The sequence below is a fragment of the Idiotropiscis lumnitzeri genome, chromosome 9, assembly GCF_059441095.1.
Source record: "Idiotropiscis lumnitzeri isolate Australia: NSW breed Sydney's pygmy pipehorse chromosome 9, RoL_Ilum_1.0, whole genome shotgun sequence".
NCBI classification, from domain to species: Eukaryota; Metazoa; Chordata; class Actinopteri; order Syngnathiformes; family Syngnathidae; genus Idiotropiscis; species Idiotropiscis lumnitzeri.
This window is the reverse complement of record NC_142399.1, coordinates 12,400,631-12,422,861: the sequence shown is the minus strand read 5'-3', so window position 1 is coordinate 12,422,861 and position 22,231 is coordinate 12,400,631. Positions and strand designations below refer to the sequence as shown.

Genomic DNA, 22,231 nt, shown 5'->3' with positions numbered 1-22,231 from the left:
CGTTCAACTTGAGTAATTCCTCTGTTGTATATCTGTAAATAAATTATCTTGTCATTAAAAGCCCACCCACACGCTGGTTTTTCTTGTTTAATTGTTTGAGGTGCCATAAATGCAAACAACACCAAGATTGAGGTCACTGCTCTGCTTAACATGTTTCTTGTTTTCTCCGCTTTCTGGTCAAAAAGTGTTTTTTGTTAAAAAAAAGAAAAGGAAAAAAAACGACACATGTTCTGCTGCTCATTACTAAGGAACAGAATGAGCAAGCAACAAACTTTTTTTTATATCTGCTAAAATTTCATCACTCTTTCTTTTGGTAGGTTCTGTGCATGTTGTGAAAGATCAGTCAAAATGCTCTAAAATGACTGACAGTCGGTGAGTTGAATGGCCTTTAGGGGGCTTTGAGCTTCCCCACATGATAAAGAAATATAGCCAAGCCCTAGAACCAAAACATGAAAAACAGATCTGGCGAGAAAGTTCAAAGATGTCCTTTATTAGTCCCACAATGGGGAAATTTGAGGTGTTACAGCAGCAAAGATATAGATCACACAGAGTCGGCGGCGTAATGCAGCCGTTAAAGTATAACATTAGCAGCAGACTCAAGCTCGGCTTTCGATAATTCTACTTTTACATTTTTCATCATGGCGCTGCAGAGAGGCGATAGACGCCTGCCATCATGCGCGTGGCATCCTCGTTTCTTCACACCACATCTCCGCATTAGCTGCAAATCGCACTTTTTATTTGCCTCCATAAGCCGCTGTTAAACGCCCCCCCCCCCTCTCTCTCCTGGCTCCAGCATACGCTCTGTTGTTTAAACTCTCATCAATGAATATACCCGGCAACGTTTCCCGCTTAACGGCGACTGCATGCAGATAAGACTACGCCAATAAAAGTGTGCCAATGTGTGTGAGTGGTGTGTGTGTGTGCGTGCGTGTGAGTGCGGTGGGGGTGTGTGTGCGTGTGTGTGTGTGTGTGTGTGTGCGCGTCTTTCTTGTCAAAGACGTCTCTGATAGCAGCAAACATTAGCAGTCCAATAGCGGGAGTCAGGAAGCTGAAAAAGCTCTTTGGACGTTGGTAGAAACTTCCCGACTCACAGGTGGAGCTCAAGTGGAAGCCAAATGTTTTATTAAATAAAATAAATAAATAAAACACGTGGGATGCTTTCAGGAATATTCCAGAAGAGTGGGTCTCAAACTGGGGTCCGGGGACTGAAGCTTGTGGCTCCACAAAATGTCTGATTATCTGAAACATTAAGATACAATTTATAAAGATTCTGTAGAAGTTGATGGGAAAATGTTTTAAGCTTGTTTGCTACCAGGAGAAGTAAATTAAAAAAAACAAATTAAATCACAATTTATTTTAAATTCCATTGTCATTTGCTATAAATAAAGAAAACTGGTCATCGGATTACATTGGTATCTTGAGATACAAGTGCCTTGACTTACAAGTTTTGTCCAAGTTCATTTTTGTTGGCTAATAAACACCACAGATGAAGAACCAGGAAGGACACTACATTAGGTACAGTGGAGGTTTGTGCCTGTGTTTTCTGTGTTTGTAATTAATGTGGACAGTAAATGTTATGGCTGAGTGTTTTCATGCAGTACTGTTAAGTGAAATCTGTTCTCGTTCTTTTCTCACATTTAAAACTAATTTGGGAGATTTATTTCAATGGGAAAAGATCATTTGAGGAAAGAGTGAATTAAACTGATATCTCAAGCCACTACTGGATGCCAGAATAAATTGCATATTTAATTTTCCGGCCATGTTGTATCGCCTTGCCGACAGCTCACTTTGAATGGCGACTACCATTGCTTCCTGCATCCATGTGGGAAGCACACACCTGCATCCCCTACAGACCAACCGCACCTCCCCAACTAACCGCCTGACTCCATCTGACCTTACCTGACCTGGCCTTCCCGCTTGCCCGCCTCTCTGTCTGATTAGTCCAATCGCCCCAGCCACATGACGTCTTTGACCCCGTGGATCTTGGCGCTTGATACTTTCCGAGCGTTGCATGAATCAAATGTCAGCAGGCCGCCCTGTCCAGAACCTCTTTGGCGGGTTGCTGTATATGGCCCACCCGATTAAATCCAATGAGGTGTGCAAAGATGATGAGCGATGATGCGGTTGTGCTGGAGGGAGGTCAACGTCATACTCGACGGTGGCCTCCATTTTAAAACCCAAGGTGCGTAGCCTGTAGACAGACACTTCTAACAAAAAGTTCAACAGACAGTAAACCTCTACATATTTGTGGTTTTGCAAATTTGCATAATGGTTGGTGCCTGTCCTTTATTAAATTACCGACATTTTGTGAGTGCTTAATGTCTATCAATTCATGTGGCTAACACAAGACTAACTAGCTTGTCGTCAAAATGCAAAGGAAGGCAACAGATGCCACCCCCATGCTAATATATGGCTAATAATACAAATCGGGCGATTGGCTAGGATGTGGCTTTTGGTCAGGCTACAAGTGTCCATTCCATTTAACAGTGGCTAAAACACAAACCAACGCTACAGACAGAAGCACAATGCTAAGTGATGAATTTTTTTTTCAAATAGAGTTATCTGCTACAATGTGGCTAATGCTCGGGTAACAAACAAAACAATGTCTAAAACACAAATTAAGGTTACAGCTGTATACTCAGTTTTGAATTGTGGCTAAAAACAAACAGGCTTATCTGCAGAGCTGGGCAGTCCGTCCCAGGGGCAGAATGGTCCGACCCTCCAATCTCTATAACACTAATTGTGTGTACTTAATTGCATTGGGCACATTCGCGGAGAAGAAGAAAGAAAGAGAAGGAGACGCAGGAGACAAATAAGAACAACTAGACAAATAAATCCATCATAAGGTAAGCGTATTTGAATAGTAAATTAACCAGCTAATGATGTTTCAATAAAACTCTGCCGTTAGCATCTCTCTTGCGGCGGCGTCACGCATGGCCGTTATTTTTTTTGTTTGTTGATTTTTGGGCGGTTGGGGGCCCGAATGGGGTCGAGGGCCGACCGACAATCTTTATGAATAAGGCCGGAGGGACGAGGTCAGAACGGATAACGGAAGATAGCTGCCAAGAGGGCAGGGGACTGACGAGGAAAATAGGGTCAAGTGCCCAGCTCTGCTTTTCTGCTCAAATGTGCTTAATGCTGGGATACCAATAAATCCACATGTGGGGAAAGAATTCTGGCAGAATACTAGAATAACTTTAAGCTAACAAGCTATCTTACTTAACAGTGTTCAACCTACAGATGGGATCCCAATGCTGACATGTGGCCAATATCTCAGATGTACTGCAATATAGCTAATGCACCATCAGTGTTGGAAACCTTTAGTCCTTTTCTTAAGCCCATCAAGTATTTAAACATCACCATGTTATCATGTGGCAGCAGCAATAAGCAAGCCACCTATTCACTTGTGTACCCGGGCGGCCTCTGTCATCATTTAGACTGTAATTAGCCTCATTTACATATTTGCGTTTGTGTCTGCGTGTGTCTGTTCAGTGTAGCGAACTGCTACCAGGCTGACATTACTCACACAAGGCGGACTGCGGCGTCACTTTGTGTGACTGAATGCAGCGTTAACACGCCTAGCAGAGACGCAAACACACACAGCCAACAACACTGCAGGCACATATACACGTGCATCAACTGCACTTTTTCACAAATACACGGCCGATGGCAATCGCTAGCTCAGTTAGCTGGAACTCCGACATGATTTTGATGATTCATATTTCGAAGATCGTGTTGGGTTCACAGGCTAGCCTTTCTGGCATGAGCAACAACGCAAATTAACGCAATGGAGGTGAACAAAATGCTAACAATTGGCCAGAATTTCAAAGAGGACTGTATGCGTCAATGTGGCTGTTGGCATGCTACCAGGAACAAAGTAAGGCAATGCACACAATATATCCACAATACTAACGTATGACTAATATGGCAAATTGGGTTAGATGTGAGAATTTCTCCAACCTTAAGGCTTCCAAGGAATATCAGAGGTGCCCATTGTTGCCATTTGATTGACATAAAGGTGAACCTGTCCACGCATCGCTGTGCAGCCGGTATTATATTTCCTTGAGGCCATTCTCGCATTCGCCACTTGAATGACCCAGGTGACAGCAAGTCAGAGAGCTTCTATTTGCACGAGTCACAACACATGCAATGTCGCAAATCTCCGGCAAGCTAGCTTGTTAGCATTTTAAATTATTTATGCCATAGGGAGAGTAGAAAATAGTGCGGGCGCCAAAAGCAAGTGAGAAACCAAAAATGTAACGTTTTTACACACACAATGGGAAGTGTAGTTTTTTTTTGGGGGGGGGGGGTCCACAATATATTCAAAGTGCATTTGCTCTGAAACAGGCCTTTCACACTGTTCATCAATATTAGGAAACTAGCGTCGCTCCAAAAAGCGAGGTGAGAAAGAGAATGGTGAAGGAAATAAAATCACAGTTCTCTGGACAGCAGACTTCTTTTTTTTTCCCTCGGTGCTGACTTCAAATGCAAAGATATCCACTGAGGCCTCATTCTGAGTGAGTAGCAGTTCAGTGTAACTCATCAGAATAGCATTCTTACAACTGGAGTGTGCCATCAGGAATAACCTTGTTCAAACCTTTATCGTGTATATCAGGAATACACAGTATGCTGGATTGTATACTGTTTATGTGCTGTTGACAAAAGCGAGGTGCGTATCCGCCAAAAGTGCGCTTTACGATCTGACTCCCATCAACGAGGAAACAAATACACACGCTTATTTTAGCATAACGGCAATCTCTCATCAGCTTTATTCCACGGATGAGAAATCTCACCAAGATTGCAACGTTATCGGCTTGATAGATGGCAGGAAGTCGCGCAGCTTGGTGACGCTTCCTAATTGGCTCACGGAGGTGAGCGGCGAGGACGCTCCGCTGGGGAAATCCATGTGACACATTTGTGTAAGGAAATGCGAAGCGGCACTGAATATTCATCGCAGCAAATTGACGACGACTCGCATGATTGCATCTCGGGAAGCTTGGAGCACGTTTTCCAGACACCTGCGCGATCGGTCACAGATTGAGCGGAGACGTGACCTGCGACAACCATTCAAGGACACGTGACGAGATGCTGTGTGTCGTTCGGGTTGCGTTTGGTGTGACGTGAGACTAATGAAGATGAACTTCCAAAAATATTTCAGAGACAATGTAGTATTTCGCAATGTGTCTCATAGTACAGTAGCTCTCAAACCTTTGACATCAAGTGACACCGAAAAAATGTTTTCACCCTCCAAGTTTCACCATCATGACGCACATTACCATCTGGTAGTATAGTAGGCCTAAGTTATATTTATGAATAAGGCCGGAGGGTCGAGGCCGGAACGGTACCCATTGGATGATTAAACTCTCTTCTTTCACCAGGAAAAACAAAAGTTGGATTCTAGCTTTTTTTTCATTGCTTTATTATTTATTTTTATTAATATTGTTTTATTATACAATGCAGTGCTATGTTCCTTTATTAAAAACATAAAAAAAATTGTGGTGATGTAGATGGCTGGAACGGATGAATGACATTTCAACTCATTTCAGTGGATAAAAGAGATTAATGTACGGCTAAATTGAGTAGCAAGTTTGGCCACAGAACTAATTAAACCTGCGAAGGTAGCGCTGTACCATGTGCCGAAGTCAATTTTCCATAATATGCCAATTCACACTCAAGAATCTGTCCTGATGTGAAATATTCATCAAGTGATTAGAGGTCACTTCCTGTCCTCGGCGTCAGCCAGCAACACCGCGGCAGCGGGTGAACGAGAGAGCGGCTTGTAGTCAGAGACGAGAGTCCACCCGCGGGGAACGCGACAGACGTGACCTCGCCATCCACAACCTTCACCTTGTCTCGGCTGAGCGCTAAATATTCCCGGGAAGTGTTGAAGGCCAAGCGAGCTGGACGCGATGCGAGCGACCAAGCATGACAATGATGCCCCTTGACGACTCCCCCCCCAACACACACACAAACCGTCGACTCGCCATCGTCACGCTCGTTCAGAAATTTAAGTGAGTAGCACGTGCTGACAGAGTTTTCACAGTATCACAAAGTTTATTTTTTTGTTTGATGTTTTTACTGGACAGTAACAATGTAAAAGAGAGTAAGTGTTAACCTAGAAAGTAGAAACATGTATGTTATAGTGCTGCCTTCTCCTAAAATGTAACTTTTTATCTTGACGCTCTTACACAAAACTACAAAGCCCCTTAGGTGACATGGAATTGCATTGGCCTGCAAAAACATTTTGCTTTCCCTCGCAAAGATTGCGAGACAACACAAAGTTGTTGTTTTTTCAATTTAATTTTTTATTTATTTATTTTTTTTAAATGCGCGTACTTCCGGGTCAGTTTTGCTACCCTAGCGTCTGTTGATAATGGAGGAGGACTCGGAACGCTTCTTTAAAATTCACACGGGCATTAAAATCAATTAAAACGTAGTTTATTTTTCCATGTCACCTCAGGGGCTCTGTACAAACACACCAAAATAAAATAAGTCATCCGTTGATACCGTATTCCAGTGAAGCGGGAACGCCATCGCAGAACCTCACAGGTGGCCTGCCCAGACAAGGTGGCGCGGCTAAACTTAAGCTTTTGTGTTAGCACTCGGCAGCGGCATCATCATGGTGGCGCTGCTCCTGCTCCTCAGACGAGATTAATCCACCTTCATGCTGATGTGTCGAACGTCGCGTTCACCACCTGTGCCTTACTAATAACTCGCTTTGCCGATTAATCTCCTCATTACTCATCCCCAGACGACAGGTGAAGATGATCTACTCTACCTCCTGGAAACTCTTGGGTTTCCACTCAAAGAAACATTCCTATTTACAGTTGTTGCTAACATTCAGACATTAAGCTAAACGATGCCAACGAATCCAAACAGATGTCTAAATACCATTCTGATCAAAATAGTTTGTCTAATAATGACATCATTGTACACAAACCAAGAAGTTGCCTGCTAACATGCCTACAAAAAACTAAAAGATTTGAGTGCTCCATAAATCAGCTTGGTCACGCGTTAACACACACATTACACTCATTTTACACAAATTATCTCAAGTCATCAATGTCAGAAGATTGAGTTTCGCGCTAATCCAACACGGGAGTGCAATAATCTGGGTTTAATCCGCCGTGTCGCGCGTGTCGATAACAATCATCAGGCTGCGCAGTTTTCCTGCTTCGGTCTCGGACGAGCGAGACCAACCAGATTAGGCCATTGTTTAATTAAAGTGTTAACACGCATTCCCGCCAACATCCTTTCCCTAAATTTTACATCCAATGTGCACTAATCTCCCACGGTAGCCTGCGGCAGCTAGCTCGTTAGCGTGCGCAGAAGGAAAAAGTGGATGATGTTGATCCGGCCTGTCCCATTAACGAGACAATTAAGATCTTGTCAGTAGAGTCAAAGTCATTCTGGGGTTACGTTTACTTTTCGCTTCATAGCGATAACATGGCTAAGCTAATTGACTCAAATGAGCTGACTCCAATTAAATCTGAAGTATGTGGGCAGGGTGGCAAAGTCTGACAACTCTTGATGACCTTCTGTATTCTTGTGAAAATTGAGCCCCTCAAAACCAGTTGGAGTGAGCATCGTGTAATTTGGTGCACCTCTTTCTTCATGAGCAGACAGACCCACAAAAAAAAGTAATGCCTGAAAAGACACTGGAAGCCTAACATTTTGGTGTCAAGTGGTCATTTTAGCTTCCTTTCGGCCTTTATCACTAATTTAAAAATTCAGCCCTCGAAGCAAGTTTGATTTAGCAACATGAATTTTGTTGCATATGTCTATCCTAAGCCACAAAACATCTGAAGGCACCATGCCAGAATAGTCACCGGAGATCTGCCATTTTGTTTGAATTGGTCATTCTAGCTGCATTTTGATGATTCAGCCGCCAAAGCCAGTTTAACATAGCAACCTGAAATTTGGTACGCATGTCCATCATGAGCAGACCCACAAAAATGTCTCAAAAAGCCATAACTGAGAAATCAAAGAAAGTCTTCAATTTTGGTTTAAAGTGGTCATTTTTGGGTTATTTTGCCCATCTCCAGGAGTCCTTCATAGACAAAAAGCTGTAGGTTTTTTTTTTGTTTTTTTTTGTCCAATTGCTACCAAATGTGAAGCACTTACACTAGACAGATGGACCACGCAAAATTGTGAACAGTTGGAGTTTTTTTCCTTTGTGTGGGCACAACATGTGAAGGTAACTCCTTCTTGGAGGGCATGAGAAGCTATGTGAGATTCCATTCATCACGACTGCTCTCAGCTTCCATTTTGTTGCACTTCAGTCCGCAGTTTGGCCTTGGCGGAACTCACTGTTCCACTCATTTCAGTCTAAAGTGTTGTTTTGTGTCATACTCCAAATACTCAAATTTCCATCCGTACTTTCTGGCATTGTCAGAGGTAATGTAAATGAAAGTGAGATGTTGGTTCATCTTTGAAATGTTTCTTCCAACTCATTCAGATTCATTCTTATTTCTATTAATTAGAAATGTAGGCGTGTGTTCATGCGCATGTAAGCATGCGTGTGTTCGCGGGCGTTACATAAAGCCTCACCTCGTCGTCTTTGCCAAACAGCACGTGAGTGTGATCTGGCCCTGTATATGGTGTTACATAACACACACGTACACACGCACGCACACACACTGACACGCATTCACACACACTGACAAACAAACGCACGCAATGACGCATACGCATTGACACAAATTTATTGATGAATAACACACAGGGTGAAATGCTCACATCAATACACACTAACACACACAAACCCACAAGACTGTCACACATTTACACACGTTGACTCTCACACTAAAACACACAAACTCTTCTCAAACAGACACTCACACTTTTTGGCACACGCTGACACTAGCACAAACATGCATTCTGATACAACAATACACCCTAACACACACTTGCTAGCACACAAACAGACACTTAATAAGACACGGACAAGCAAACGGACAAACTGCCAAACATCGGTCGCGCGCGACTCTTATTCCGAATAGCACACAAGTTGACACACACAGCCACACAAACACAGAGGTTAACACACAAACTCTCAGGCACACACACACACCCTGACACACGTACACAAATTGCCACAAAACCATGCATACACACGCAGGGACTCACTTGCACATTCACACACACATGGCAGCATGTGTTTCCATCTTTGAAGTTTGTGTGAGTGCATGTGTGCTCTTATGATGAGATTTAAAAATAAAAACAAATGTTGGAGGCTTACTGCAGTGCATTGTGGGATTTTCAGCACAGAAGCTCCGAGCGGTCGTATCAACGGTGGCGATGATGTCATCGCTGATCTCAATGGAGCGCCTGTCCGTGTTACATCATCCGGGTCCTCATTTTAATACAGCCGTAGCTCATTTGAATACTTGGTTGACCTCGCATCGAGCGCAAGCCAGTTTTACTTTGCAACATGAAATTTGGTGCACGTCTATCATGAGTACATTCACAAAAAAAAAAAAAAAAAGTCTAAAAAATCTGTGCCGAAAAAGGCTCAGGAAGTCTGCCATTTTGGCTGGGAGCAGCGATTTTAGATGAATTTTAGCATTTTCAAATAGGTCCTCCATAATGAAGTAGTCCTAGAATATTTTTGAAACTTCGGCTCCCAAAGCCAGTTTGACTTTGCGACATTAAATTAAGTATGCCCATTTATTATAGTAGACCCACAACAAAGTCTCAAGAAAGGGAAGTCTGCTGTATTTTTTTATTCCTTCACCTAAGCCAGTTAGGTATAACAACAGAAAATGTCACAAGTAGATCCACAAAAAGGTGTCGAGAAGCCATGTCTGAAAGAACACAGGAAGTCTGTATTATGGGTTGAAGCTGGCATTGTAAGGAAAGACAACCCCATCAATACATATTTTTTTAAATTAAGCCCCAGAGCCAATCTGATTTAGTAGACCCACTAAAAATCTTAGCACCCTGTCCGATGTTTTTTTTGGTTTGTTGTTATGGCTGTTGTTGTTTCAAAACAGTCCACAAATTAAGTTTGATTATGAACATGAAATCTGGTAGGTGGTCATTCATCATTTTTTTTGTGTGTGTGTGTGTGTGTGCTTGAGTGAACACTGGCCTTGGCAGAGGTTTATGTTCCACTGAATGGCTTTCTAACTTGACTGTGGAGCAGCTTTGTGTCCTGAACGCTGCATCAGGTGGCCCAATGATAAATCTGAAAAAGTTTGGCCTCCATATTCGCAGCCATTCACGTCGCCTTCAACATTTTGTCACTCATTGAAAACATCCACTCATGTTACTCGTTGGCTCCAAATCCAAAACTCAACAAAAGTGAAAAAAGTATATCCATTCACGTCAATGGACATTCGCAGGATACTCAAGCCCGTAACCTCTTGTCAGGTCTAATCATCTAATCACTCTCTGAACAACATTCACCCGAACACCTCTCGACTGCGAGTCAGACGTTACAACCACTAGGCGCCGTCCCGCCCTGTAACATCTTCTCGGCAGACAATCCAATTGATCCCATTATATGATTGGTAAACCAAGTGGTGTGCCCCAATCTTAACTGACAAGTTGATATCGGACTCACTAAAATGTAATTACAGTAATGCCATTTTCAATCACTGCTCAGGTACAAATTCACAGACGGGCTGCACATCGGCCACCCGCATCTTAGCCAGCAATCGTGCGTGTCCCACTATAACTCCCACACATACTTTAAGTACAGCGATCGCTATGGAGACAGCACGGAGGGGGCAGCCGCCTTTAATTGCCCCGTGGGGACAAAAGCAAAAGAAGATGAAACAATATAAAAGCGGGGCGGGAGGGATCGCCCCTGTCGATGCCACAAATAATTGCATTGAAGGGGAGAGAAAATAATAACGAATGGAGGCCAGAGAGGACATCCAAGCGCCAGGAAGAGCGTTGGTTTGTTTGACTCAATGTCAAAGACGTCATATGAAACGTGCACGCGCACGCGCGTTGAAGAGCGGACGTCATCACGCACAACCTTGACAGATGATTGATGGCACACGCGTAACAGGAAAGGCAGCTTTCTTGAAAATGACTTAAAAAAATGTTGCAGAAAAAAATCTTATATGTCTGGAAAAAAATTATAGAATTTTTTTATGTGTGTGCATGTGTGAATACATATATATTTATATATATACATATATATATATATATATATATATATATATATATATATTAGGGCTGTCAAAATTAAAGCGTTAACTCAGGTGATTAAGCCAAAAAATTTTAACTCAGTTAAATATTTTAACTCAATTAACTCAGTTTGATTTATTTCAAAACTAATTTGCATACTTTGCTAATATAGCACCATATTTGCTGTAAATCTTTAGCAAGTCTCAGAACAAAACACCGTGTTCAAGTTACCACTGGGCCTCGCAAACCAACTCTGCTGGAGTTTGGCGCTTGTGGGTAGTTTTGAGAAATGTTTTTGAATTAAATATACTTCATATTTTGTGATTTTGCATCAATTCCAAGATACTATTCAAGTAAATATCTGTTACAAGCTTCTCAAAAAATTTTAGTTGAAAAATATGATTAATCGCGATTAATCATGAAATCTTTTGTGATTAATTAGTTAAAAAAATCACTTGACAGCACTAATATATATATATGTATATATATATATACATATATATATATATATGTATATATATATATAGAGAGAGAGAGAGAGAAACAAAAATAGTTGTACAAAAAAAATAATTAATTGCAATTAATTACAGAGTTTTTTCAAGGAATTAGTTAATAACATTTAATTCCTTGACAGCACTAATATATATATGTATTTATGGAGAGATCATGACTGAAAGACGCCATGGTTGCTTTTTTGGGAAATGCAATGAATGAAGAAATGAATGAATGAAATGTGTTTTGCTGTTTTTCCTCAAGTGTGCCGCCGTCGCCTTCAGTCAAATCCGTCATTTTTCCTTGCAGGCGAAAATGTCTTCCCAGCTGTCATTCATAATTCATATGCAGCATATTTTCATGCAGACTTTTAGCCGCTTGCTAGCATGTCAGTGGCACTTGAGGATGAAGATAAAAAAAAAAAAATTTTAAAACTTTGTCTCCCTCTTGGAAAAGTTTTGTTTTCTACTTGACAAACTGCTTTTTTTTTGTTTTGTTTTTTACTCTTTCTGCTTTCAAATTGCATTCGTGAACATATTTTGACAAAATCAAGTCAGCAACATTTTTTTTGTACGTTTCGTACAACTCTCATATTTGATGAGATGACATGGTGTACCTAAAATAATCGTCCCGTGATTGCAAATGCTAATGTAATTGAGGATGACACGTGTGTTAGAAAGCATTAATATGTGTTGTAAAATAATACGAATTGCAATTTTATTTTGTTAGTTTTATTTAAACGTGTAGTGGGGGCGGGATATGACCTTTTCAATAATTTAGTTTTTAAAATTTCCTGTTGCAAAAAAAAAATAGAATAAGTGTGTAAGATGTCACGTGTTCAATAAACCTAAAGTGAGTTTTTATTAGTTTTATTTGAAAAGACAAGATAATATTTTGGTGAAAAAAATACAATGTATTTTAAAATTTAAAACGTTATGAAGTTGTTATTTTGTACTGAAATAAACTAATTGACATTTATACTTGAAAAAAAGTTTGTTTTATTTTGTTGCAACTATAATAACCTTTTTGCCTTTTCAAAATGTGATATAATTGAAGCGTCATGCCGCAGCATTTTGAGTTTCAAATCTTCACTGCCAACTGCAGTTGAAAAATGAAATTGCACACATCTTTCTTTGTGCACACGATGCACGTTCTCGCATGATCACGACTGATCCACTCAGCCCAGAGGATGAAATCCCCGTAACCAATTAGCAAAAGTTTTATACAGTTGTTGCTATATATATATTTGCCATTCATTATAGTGTGTGTGTATATATATATATATATATATATATATATATATATATATATATATATATATATATATATATATATATATATATATATATATATATATATATATATAAATATAAAAATATATAAATGTTCTTTTTGGGTTGAATTTTGTGAGCGCATGTGAATAATTAATGATGCTCTTTGCTCTCTTGAAAGCCTTGCGAGACAGACGCCCACGTTGGCCAACATGTTTTATTTAGCAAGTCCACCCAGTTCAGCGGAGCAGCTGAGAACTCGCTCGAAACAATTTGACCGCTCCAAAGTCAGAAATCTGTGATGCGCACGGTGCTCTTGCGCGGACTCCCTCCATTTTTTTTTTTTCATCTGTGCGGCCGGCCAGTCCAAAGTGGCCCGCAGGCTCGTGGTTGGGGACCACTGTTCTAAATGATTTCCGATTTGAAATCCGTGTTGGATTCCATTTCCAACCGAACTGTTTTGTGAAGATTGACCCACACCCTATAAAAGGATTGGTCGAAGGTCATTATCCACACCGCTTATCCTGTACAGGGTCGCGGGAGGGTGCTGGAGCCTATCCCAGCTGACTACGGGCGAAAGGCGCACTACACCCTGAACTGGTCGCCAGCCAGTCACAGGGCAGACATTGACACCGTCACTGAGTGGACTCTGAACCCACGCTGCCCGCACACACCTCAGGCGAGTGTACCACTACACCATCAGTGACTCAGTTCAGTTTTGCTGAATGCAAATATTATATAATAATGAATAAGTTCACAATACAAAAAAATGACTGATATATATATATATATATATATATATTATGACTATAGTGTTGATTATTTAATGTTATATTTCTTGTTGATTCATAGAGATCATCTAATTTTAATTAACATAAATAAATTAATTGTGAATTAATATATACTTGTTCAGTAGGTCTATATCGGCCGCACACTACACACTATGCAGCAAAACGGTTGGGCTCGTGAAGTGTCCTTTCTGTAACCAATTTCATTGGTTGTTTGGATAACCAATATATTTGGTATGCTTATAATCCACCGGATTGGTCATTGACTGACCAATCTGTTGGTTAATCTAACCTAAATAATCTTAACCAACTAGATTGGTCGTTGTTTTTTAACCAATCCTTTTTTAGAGTGCACTCGGTTCTGAAGGGTTAAGGAAGGTGACCACGCCCCTTTTTGCCAAGTTCAGTGGGCCATATCTCCCGAACCCTTGCTCCGATTGACCTCAAATTTGAGAATTAGTGTTGTGGCATCACTATCAACGAATATGGCAAGTTATCAACCAAATGTGCTTAGTAAAAATGTCCCGAATTATTTGGGGGGTGATTTGGCACAAAATGTCCCAGTCAGTCACGCAAGGCATTTTATTGGTCAGCCGAGGTTTGACTGACTGACAAAATCAAAGCTTGCTGCATGTAAAAGCTTCATGTCAGCGTACACAATCCATCTTTCACTTTTGGGCTTATCACCAGAAAATATTCGCACACATGAATGCGTGCTGCCTGTCTTACAGGAGACATTATGCGTACCTGAAGTATGTACAGTATGTGCGCATGCATGACAATGAGCATGTTAGCGAGGCGTGAGAAATTTTTCAATGTTCCCTCTCAGCAAGAAAGAAACTCAAGAAGAAAAAAACCATTTGACTGGAAATCACATGATTCTAATGGCACCAAATGAATTGACTGGTGTGTTTTGTGCACGTGTACACGTGGAATTCCATTGTTGAAGGGCTGCGCAAAAAAAAAAAAAAAGATTCCATAGTGACAGACTTATTTGCTTATTTCGGGGTGACTTTCTTTTCGAGTTCTTGAGCAATCTTTGCTTTCAGCGTCGTCAGTGCTTAACGACGTTAGCATTAGCAGCATTAGCAGCATTAGCATTTGTGCTCCTCTGCCAGCACACTTTTCAGTGCGATTACTCAATGGAATAACGAACCGAAGAATTGATTGTAAAAGTCTTGGCTGGCTGCAGCCAGAGTGATGTTGACGTGCTTGCATGCGGGCAATTCCTGCCGAGGGAATGGAGAAGAAAACAACTTTTCATTTGTTGATGAAGCAAAACATTGCTTCCCAGAGCAAGGAGGCAGTATTCTCCTCCTCCTACTTGCTTCCTCATCTTCTTCTGTGATTTGTTCTCCTCCTTATTTCCTCTTCCTCCTCATTGCTCTCTTTCTTTTCCTCCTCCTTTTTTCCATCCTCGCTCACATCCTTCCTCCTCCTCCTCCTGCCTTTCCTCTTCTCCTCCTCTTCTTCTTCTTCCTCCTTTTTTGTTTTTCTAAATTTGATCCTCCTCTTTCTCTTTTCGCATCATTCTGTTCCTCCTTCCCCCTGCGTCATCCATCTCTCTCTTCCCCATTCACCTTCTCTTTTTCTTCTCGCTTCTCTATGTGGCCTCTTTCACCAAACTGATTTCCTTCCCTTCTTTCTCCTCCTCCCTTTTCTCTTCCTAGCCCTCCTTTTTTCTTCCCATGCCCCTTTCCTCCTTCACCTTGTCGTCTTGTAACCCCTTCCCCTTCCTCCTGCTCTCCTTTCCTCCTTCAACTCCGCGTTAACACGTTCTTCTCCTCCTCTTCTTCCGTCTGTTCCTCCCACCTTTTTCTTCCCCATCCTCCTTTCTCTATTTTTCCTCCTTCTCCTCTTCCTCCCCTTTGGTCCTCCTCTTTTTCCTCCTTGATCTCCTATTCAGCCCTCTTTATCTTGTCCCCCCCCCCCCGCTCCTCCACAATCCAGAATCTTCCTCACTACAACTTGTTGCAAATGGGATGCGTTGACTCGCCGGGCCGTGCCGTGCCGCACTGCGTTTGTCTATCCAACGTGTTGATGTCACCTCTTTCCTCCCCTCACCAGGTGTCGAGAAGGCTACCAGGGAATCCGCTGTGATCAGTTCCTGCCCAAAACCGACTCCATCCTGTCTGATCCAAGTAAGCCGCTTTGCACATGAGGCAAAAGCACCATTTCATGTCACAGACCAAAATCAGCGCCTCACCTCATCTGTTGTCGTCAGCACTTGACTTCAACAAAAACAGAAACACAGAAAAACGTGAACGGACAAAAAAAAAAATGCTTCCCCCACCAGATGGTTGTGGGTTCATTCCTCAACCTTTGAATGCCTTTTTTTTAATAAACTATTCCCATGCAAGTCAAAACTCCCTGGTTTTAGTTTTCTTTAGAGTGCGCTTCAGGGACGACTTTTGCTGCTTTATTACTTGCATGACATTTTTGGTAGGATGGTATCTCTGTAAGAAAGCAAGAAAACAATATGTAGTGTTCACAGTTAGTTGGCGTTTGTCTTTAGAGCAAGTGAAAAGATTGAAATGAAATATAATACGCTATTGGCACATTTTGAACACCCCAGAATTGTGCACTTTTGGATGACCATATACAGGCGCTAATAGCTGTGGAATATCAATTTCACCAATTGCGTTGAAATTATCACCACTAATCTGTCTGTGTCGATTGTCAGTCACCCAAGGTGATTGTCACCCGCTAAGGTTGAATCAAGGCAACTCACTTTGAATCCAAAAGGCTTCTTCGGGTCAAAATTTCGACTCAGTGGCAGTGATCGTAAGTAGGTTGTTGTTTGTGCCCGGTGTGGCTCGTAAAAAGGAACGTCCTGTGACTCAATCGGTCATTCACTCGTCTCGTGTCAAAACAGCTCGGGTTAGGGCCACTCTTCCCGTTGAATGAGGCCAGCTTTACGAATAGAGATGTTAGGACGTTGTTCTAGGCAGGCCACAGGTCATGCTTTCAAACGCCTCCTCTTTTTAGTGACGTCATTTTTTTCTAGCTTTACTTCCAGGTCTTTTACACCTCGTTCCAACAACCATTCCCACTCCCTCGCTCCAATTTGGGCGTTGTTGTTCTTAAAAGAGACGCTGTGCCGCAGATCCTTTGCCTGAACAGGCAACAGCTAACATTTTAAACTGATGAAGCCTTTTGGATTCAAGATGAGAAAGCTTCAAGAAACAAAAACAGTCCACTTGCCTTGATTCAACCTTTGCAGACTAATCGGCAATCGCGTCTCGCGGCATTCACGACTCGGATGCGTCGCTGTGAGGAAGCAAGCAGCGGCGCCTGACGCCTGTGGAAATATTGGAGTCAAAATGAGACTGAATACAAGGTTGCTTGCAAAATATCACATAGCAAATTCACCAAACGCGTACCGTAACGGGTCTGCGGAGACAGTAAAACCAGAACGAGCGGTCACCGTCAAATACGTGCTCAGCTCAAGCGTCAGTTTTCATTCCAGCAGACGCCCTCTGTCATGCTCGCTTTCTTCCTTCCGCTTTGCGCCACGGCGGACTCAGCTTTCCAATGACAAAGCAGACCGAGGCACATGCGAGTCTGTCGTAACTTTTAGAGCTCGTGCAACAAGCCATGTAACGCAACTGCAGCGTCACTGCTAGGGCTGCACCGTTTTGGAAAAGCATGCCATCACAGCAATATGGATTTTGACGAAAGCGACATTGATATTATTGAGCTGTAGTGCGTTCTTAGCTTATTTTTAATTCCCCAAGATAATGTCTATCCATCCTGCAAAAATGACCTGATCGGCAGTACCATGTCTTTGATCTCATTTAGCATTAGCAGACTATAGCAGCCCGACACGAGACCGTTTTCATTCTTTCTTTGCTTTTCTCTCCTCACATTTGTTGTTTTGTCTGCTTTTCACCGCAAAAAGTGGGTAAGTGCAAAGCTTCCCTCCCCTCACCCTGCCTCACCCCATCAACGCACACGCACACACACACTCCCACTCAGCAACCCTTGCCACCTGACTCTTGTGCTTGCAACTCATCTAAACTCTTTAACATGCCAAGTTACTTTTTTGTGAGTCTGGAACGTGGTGTCAATGCGCATTGCAAAACCAAAAATCAAACCCAACATTAAAGACCCTGTAAAGTGAATTGAGTCATTTCTTGCAGAATACATTCTACGTATTTGAAGATGATTGCTATAAGTATACGCAAAGGCTGAGAACTATGTAGAACAGCCACCTCTCGCTATATCACAATTGACTTGATCCGCGTATTGTGTTTTATTTATTTATTTATTTATTAATTGCTTGGCACAACACAATCATGAAAATCGTTTCTATCGTGCAGAATGTGTGGACGGACGACCCCAGGTGGACAGAAAGAATACCTGCACCTGCGTATGCTCGCCATACGACAGCATATATCGATATAATACCAGAAATATTTGTACTTGGTCGCTACTTTGCAGATTTGGTCTATTGCGGGCATGGTCTGGAGCATAATCCCCGCACTGTACTGAGTAAATAAAGCGTGAAATTGTTTATCACCATTTCAAGTTTCCGGAATTTTATATCAGATCGTGCATGAGTCACTCCTCCCCCACTATTTAAGAATTTGAGCACCTTTGTTCTCATTAATGGTTATCTGGTACAATTGTTAGCTCGCTAGCATTGCCAACACCCTGAAAATGCATCTTCTCTTCTGATTGTCTGCTGCCGTCGCTGCTTTAAAGCGCCTCGTTGTTGAACGTTGAGAAAGCGTTAAAAAATTAAAAATAAAAATAAAACTAAGCCTGACGTGACAGCCAGCCTGTGGACCAGTGCTTCTGTTGTTACGCCGGATCTCTTCCACCCTGGGACAGAATGCCCTTCTTCGATTATTTTATATGCTTGACAATTTGTTTAATCGGTCAAATCTGTCAGGGTTGTTCACAACATGGGAGGCACGGTGGATGACTGGTTGGCACGTCCGCCTCACAGTGCAGAGGAGGAGGGTTCGATTCTGGCGCCGGCCTTCCTGTGTGGAGTTTGCATGTTCTCCCCGTGCCTGCGTGGGTTTCCTCCGGGTACTCCGCTTTCCTCCCGCATTCCAAAATCATGCATCGTAGGTTGATTGGGCACTAAATTGTCCCTAGGAGTGATTGTGAGTGGTTGTTTGTGTTTGTGTGCCCTGCGATTGGCTGGCGACAAGTTCAGGGTGTACCCCGCCTACTCCCCGGAGACAGTTAGGCTCCAGCAACATTCGTGACGAGAAGCGGCTTAGGGTGGATGGGTGGTTCTTAACATGTTTTGCTGCGCCGTGTCAAATTTAGTAGGCATGTTTGTTTTCTTCATTTTCACTTTACAGGGACTTTTAATAGTTAAACCAAGGCAAAATAAACTTCTTCTTAGTCTGACAAGACATTTCAGTGTTTGTAACTCATTATTGAAACTTAATTCTTGTTTGAGTAAATTTATCTTTGAAATAAGAACTGCCAAAATTGTATGTAACTGTAATTGTCAATATAAGTAGTATCAATGCATTAGTTTGAAGGGTTTTGAAAGGGCAGCTTGGTTGATCTTGCCAAGTCCAATTTGACAATTCTATTGACAGACAACTTGCTAAAATAAAGTTACACAGTCCTTGTTTTATTTGTCAATTTTACCCAGAATATTTATTTTTGTAAGGCCGCTTTTTGCAGCTCAGCATTGCCTCGTCTCAGTCTTCCCCCTGATCACAACAGAACATGCATCTTGATCTCCCCTGAAACCACCCCAAACCTCTCCCATCCCTCCCCCGACTGCACATCCTGTCCAACTTGTCAGCTAACACTTAGCGACTTGCCATCAGGTGCAAGAACAGTTCATTGGTCTCTGCGGAGTGGGAGTTAATTCAGCGTAATTCAGCACTTAGCTGCTGACTCGGATATTTACTTTTCACAGAAAATACACAGGCAAAAAGAACCGGTCGAGCATCAAAAGTTTGCGTCTGCCGCTAACGACCGAAACATTTGAATCACTAAAGCCATTTTTTCTTCTCGACTGTTCATTCATCATCTTTGACTTTTTCCCCCATGTGCCATGGCACTTCCAGCAAACGTCAAGAAACAAAAAGCCCCTTTTACACCCAGCAACAAAGAAGGATTTTTTTTTCTTTACTTTTTTTCTCATTGCTAACATATAGGGAAGGGGGTCGTCATTACTTCCTACTGTGAGATAACAGACTCCAAACAAGAAGGGCATAGCCCGGACTGAACTTCAGATCATCGAGACAGATTTGCTAAAGCCCGCATCCCTTTGAGGGGCCAACATTTGCCAGTGTTTGCAAAGGTAGTAAATTGCCTTCTCGTCAGGGTTCGTTCAAGGTTGCAAACGTCTGCCGAAGGTTCTCCAGATGTTCACCGCCAGTTTGAATGTTTTTATTTTTCTTTTCGCAAGGAAATTTGCGCTATTTTACGCATCTCAAGAGCTGGCCCGACCGTCCTGTTTAAATTTCAAACATGGTCCTTGAGCACACAAGTTTGCTCTGGTTCACTTCAAGGCCCCCAAAATAGACAAAAACACACTAACTGATTCTCCTGAAGTGGTCACAAAAGTCTCTTGGATAATCTGACCGATGAGACTCAGGCCAAAGCTAAAAAATATATATATATATATATATATATATATATATATAAGATATATATAAAAGCCACCCGAAAGCACTTTTATGTTATTTGGAATCACTCTGCCGCCACGCCGAGCGGCCGGCAGGAAGTGAAGCGTGGTTGCAGTTAAACGGAGGTAAGAGTTGGCGGCGCCGATGTAAAGACTCGGCCTGGAAATGCGTTTTCTTTTCAACTCTTTTTCATTTGCATCTTGCCGACTTCACGCTTTGAGAGCCCGTGAACGATTGTTTGCGCTCCAGCTGTCAGCCACACTTTTTTTTTCTCTCTCTCTTCTCACGAGAGAGAGAGAGATGCTACACAAGAAAAGGGAAGAACTCGAATGGGGAATGCACTCAAACAACTTGGACTGCATTGCAATAAATGAAGGACAAGAAGAAAGGAACGACTAAACGAAGAAATTGAAAATGAAAAAAATTAGTTTTTGAAATTCACGCCATGAGACTTATAGACCTATGACTAAATTCTATTGGCTGTTGCTCAGGTTGTGACTTGGCTGCTGGGGGATGAAGGCAATGCTTTGTAGGCCGTGATGTAGGCTGTACTAATGTTCAACTTCAACAGAAGTGCTTGCTCTTGTCCTTGTTCTTCAAGATAGCCAATATACAGACTGTCCCCCAGCAGGGGCGCCCATTTTGAGCACAGAAGGTCCACGCGGCGTCCATCTTGTACTTTCCTAATGGATGCGCCGACATCTTCAGCGTCGACTTGGAAATTGAGTTTCTGACCCCAAGATCAACGCCGTCGTCCGTCAAGGTCGGCTAGGCGCTGACTAAATGAATATGTCGGACGCAAGATGAAAGACCGGTATTCGGCGGAAAATGGACACATTCTATTCCCACACGCCGTTTATTGCTTTTGTCGGGCAGCCGCGCCAGTGCAACCTGAAAAAAAAAAAAGAGACATTTTCTTCCTCAGGGAACACATGGATTTTCACATGAAAGCGACCGCGTTGTCGTTATCTCCGTCTTTATGGGTACAAGACTTAAATAAATTTTAAAAATAAAGAAATTAGCTTTGCGTTGGTCTAAGCAACAGACCGTCTTCTCATAAGAAACTCGAGTTTCAAAATAATAAATATTTCATTCTCCTCAAAATGCCAAACTTAGTCTTCTCACAGAAAACAAGACTTGACATGAGAGATATGAGACTGTCAAAATAAAATGTTTTGTTGTACAACAGCAACAGTTGTGCACTGCTAATGCTAACATCCTCTCTCTCTCTCTCTCTGTGTCTGTCTTATCTGCCTCCTTCCTTTCTTCCTTCCTTCCGTCCTTGCTTGCTGTCCGCCTTTTTGCCCGCCACTCGCCACACGTAAACAGACCACCTGGGCATCGAGTTCATGGGTAAGATCACCTCTTGTGCAATCGTTGTTCAAGCGATGTGCTTGTGTGCGTGTTTATGAGTGAGACATGTTCAATCCAATGCAGATGTGCTGCAGTTGCCATGGAAATGGTCAGCACAGGAAGGAGGCGGAACTGCTAGTGCAAAATCCTCATTTGTGCATGTGTGTGCGTGTGTGAAATTGTTGAATTTAAATCTGTTTCTTCCTGGGGTTTTTTTCCATTCTTTAATCTCATTGATAATTGGTTAATTGACTTTTTGTAAAAAATACATGTAAAACAAAAAAAAAGGTAGAATTATGAATTGATTCCGTCACTATTACTGAATTCATTATAATGATGTTAAATAAGTTTTAATCATATTGAAATAAACTGATTTGCATCGAGTATTTTTCTTCAAATTGAAACATGAGAATAAATTCTCATCTTTTCATTGCCTATAAATTTGGGGCATTGAACTCCCCCCAGGTCCACTTCTCGTCACCATTTACCTCCTCTCCCTTTGCACACGCTTACGTCTCCATTTGGCTTCCCTTGATTCACAGGTTTTCTCTTTGTCCTCAAAAATCACGCTCCC

General features: G+C 42.0%; 1 protein-coding gene across 2 annotated transcripts in view; it reads left to right on the top strand.

Annotated features, from left to right (window-relative positions):
* nrg3a (neuregulin 3a) overlaps positions 1 to 22,231 on the top strand; it is a 135,719-nt gene that overhangs the window by 109,371 nt on the left and 4,117 nt on the right. For both annotated transcript variants that reach the window (XM_088305156.1, XM_088305157.1), the window contains exons 3-4: positions 15,761 to 15,834; positions 21,634 to 21,657. In XM_088305156.1, the coding sequence (XP_088161282.1) occupies positions 15,761 to 15,834; positions 21,634 to 21,657 (98 nt within the window). The remainder of the gene's footprint in view (positions 1 to 15,760; positions 15,835 to 21,633; positions 21,658 to 22,231) is intronic.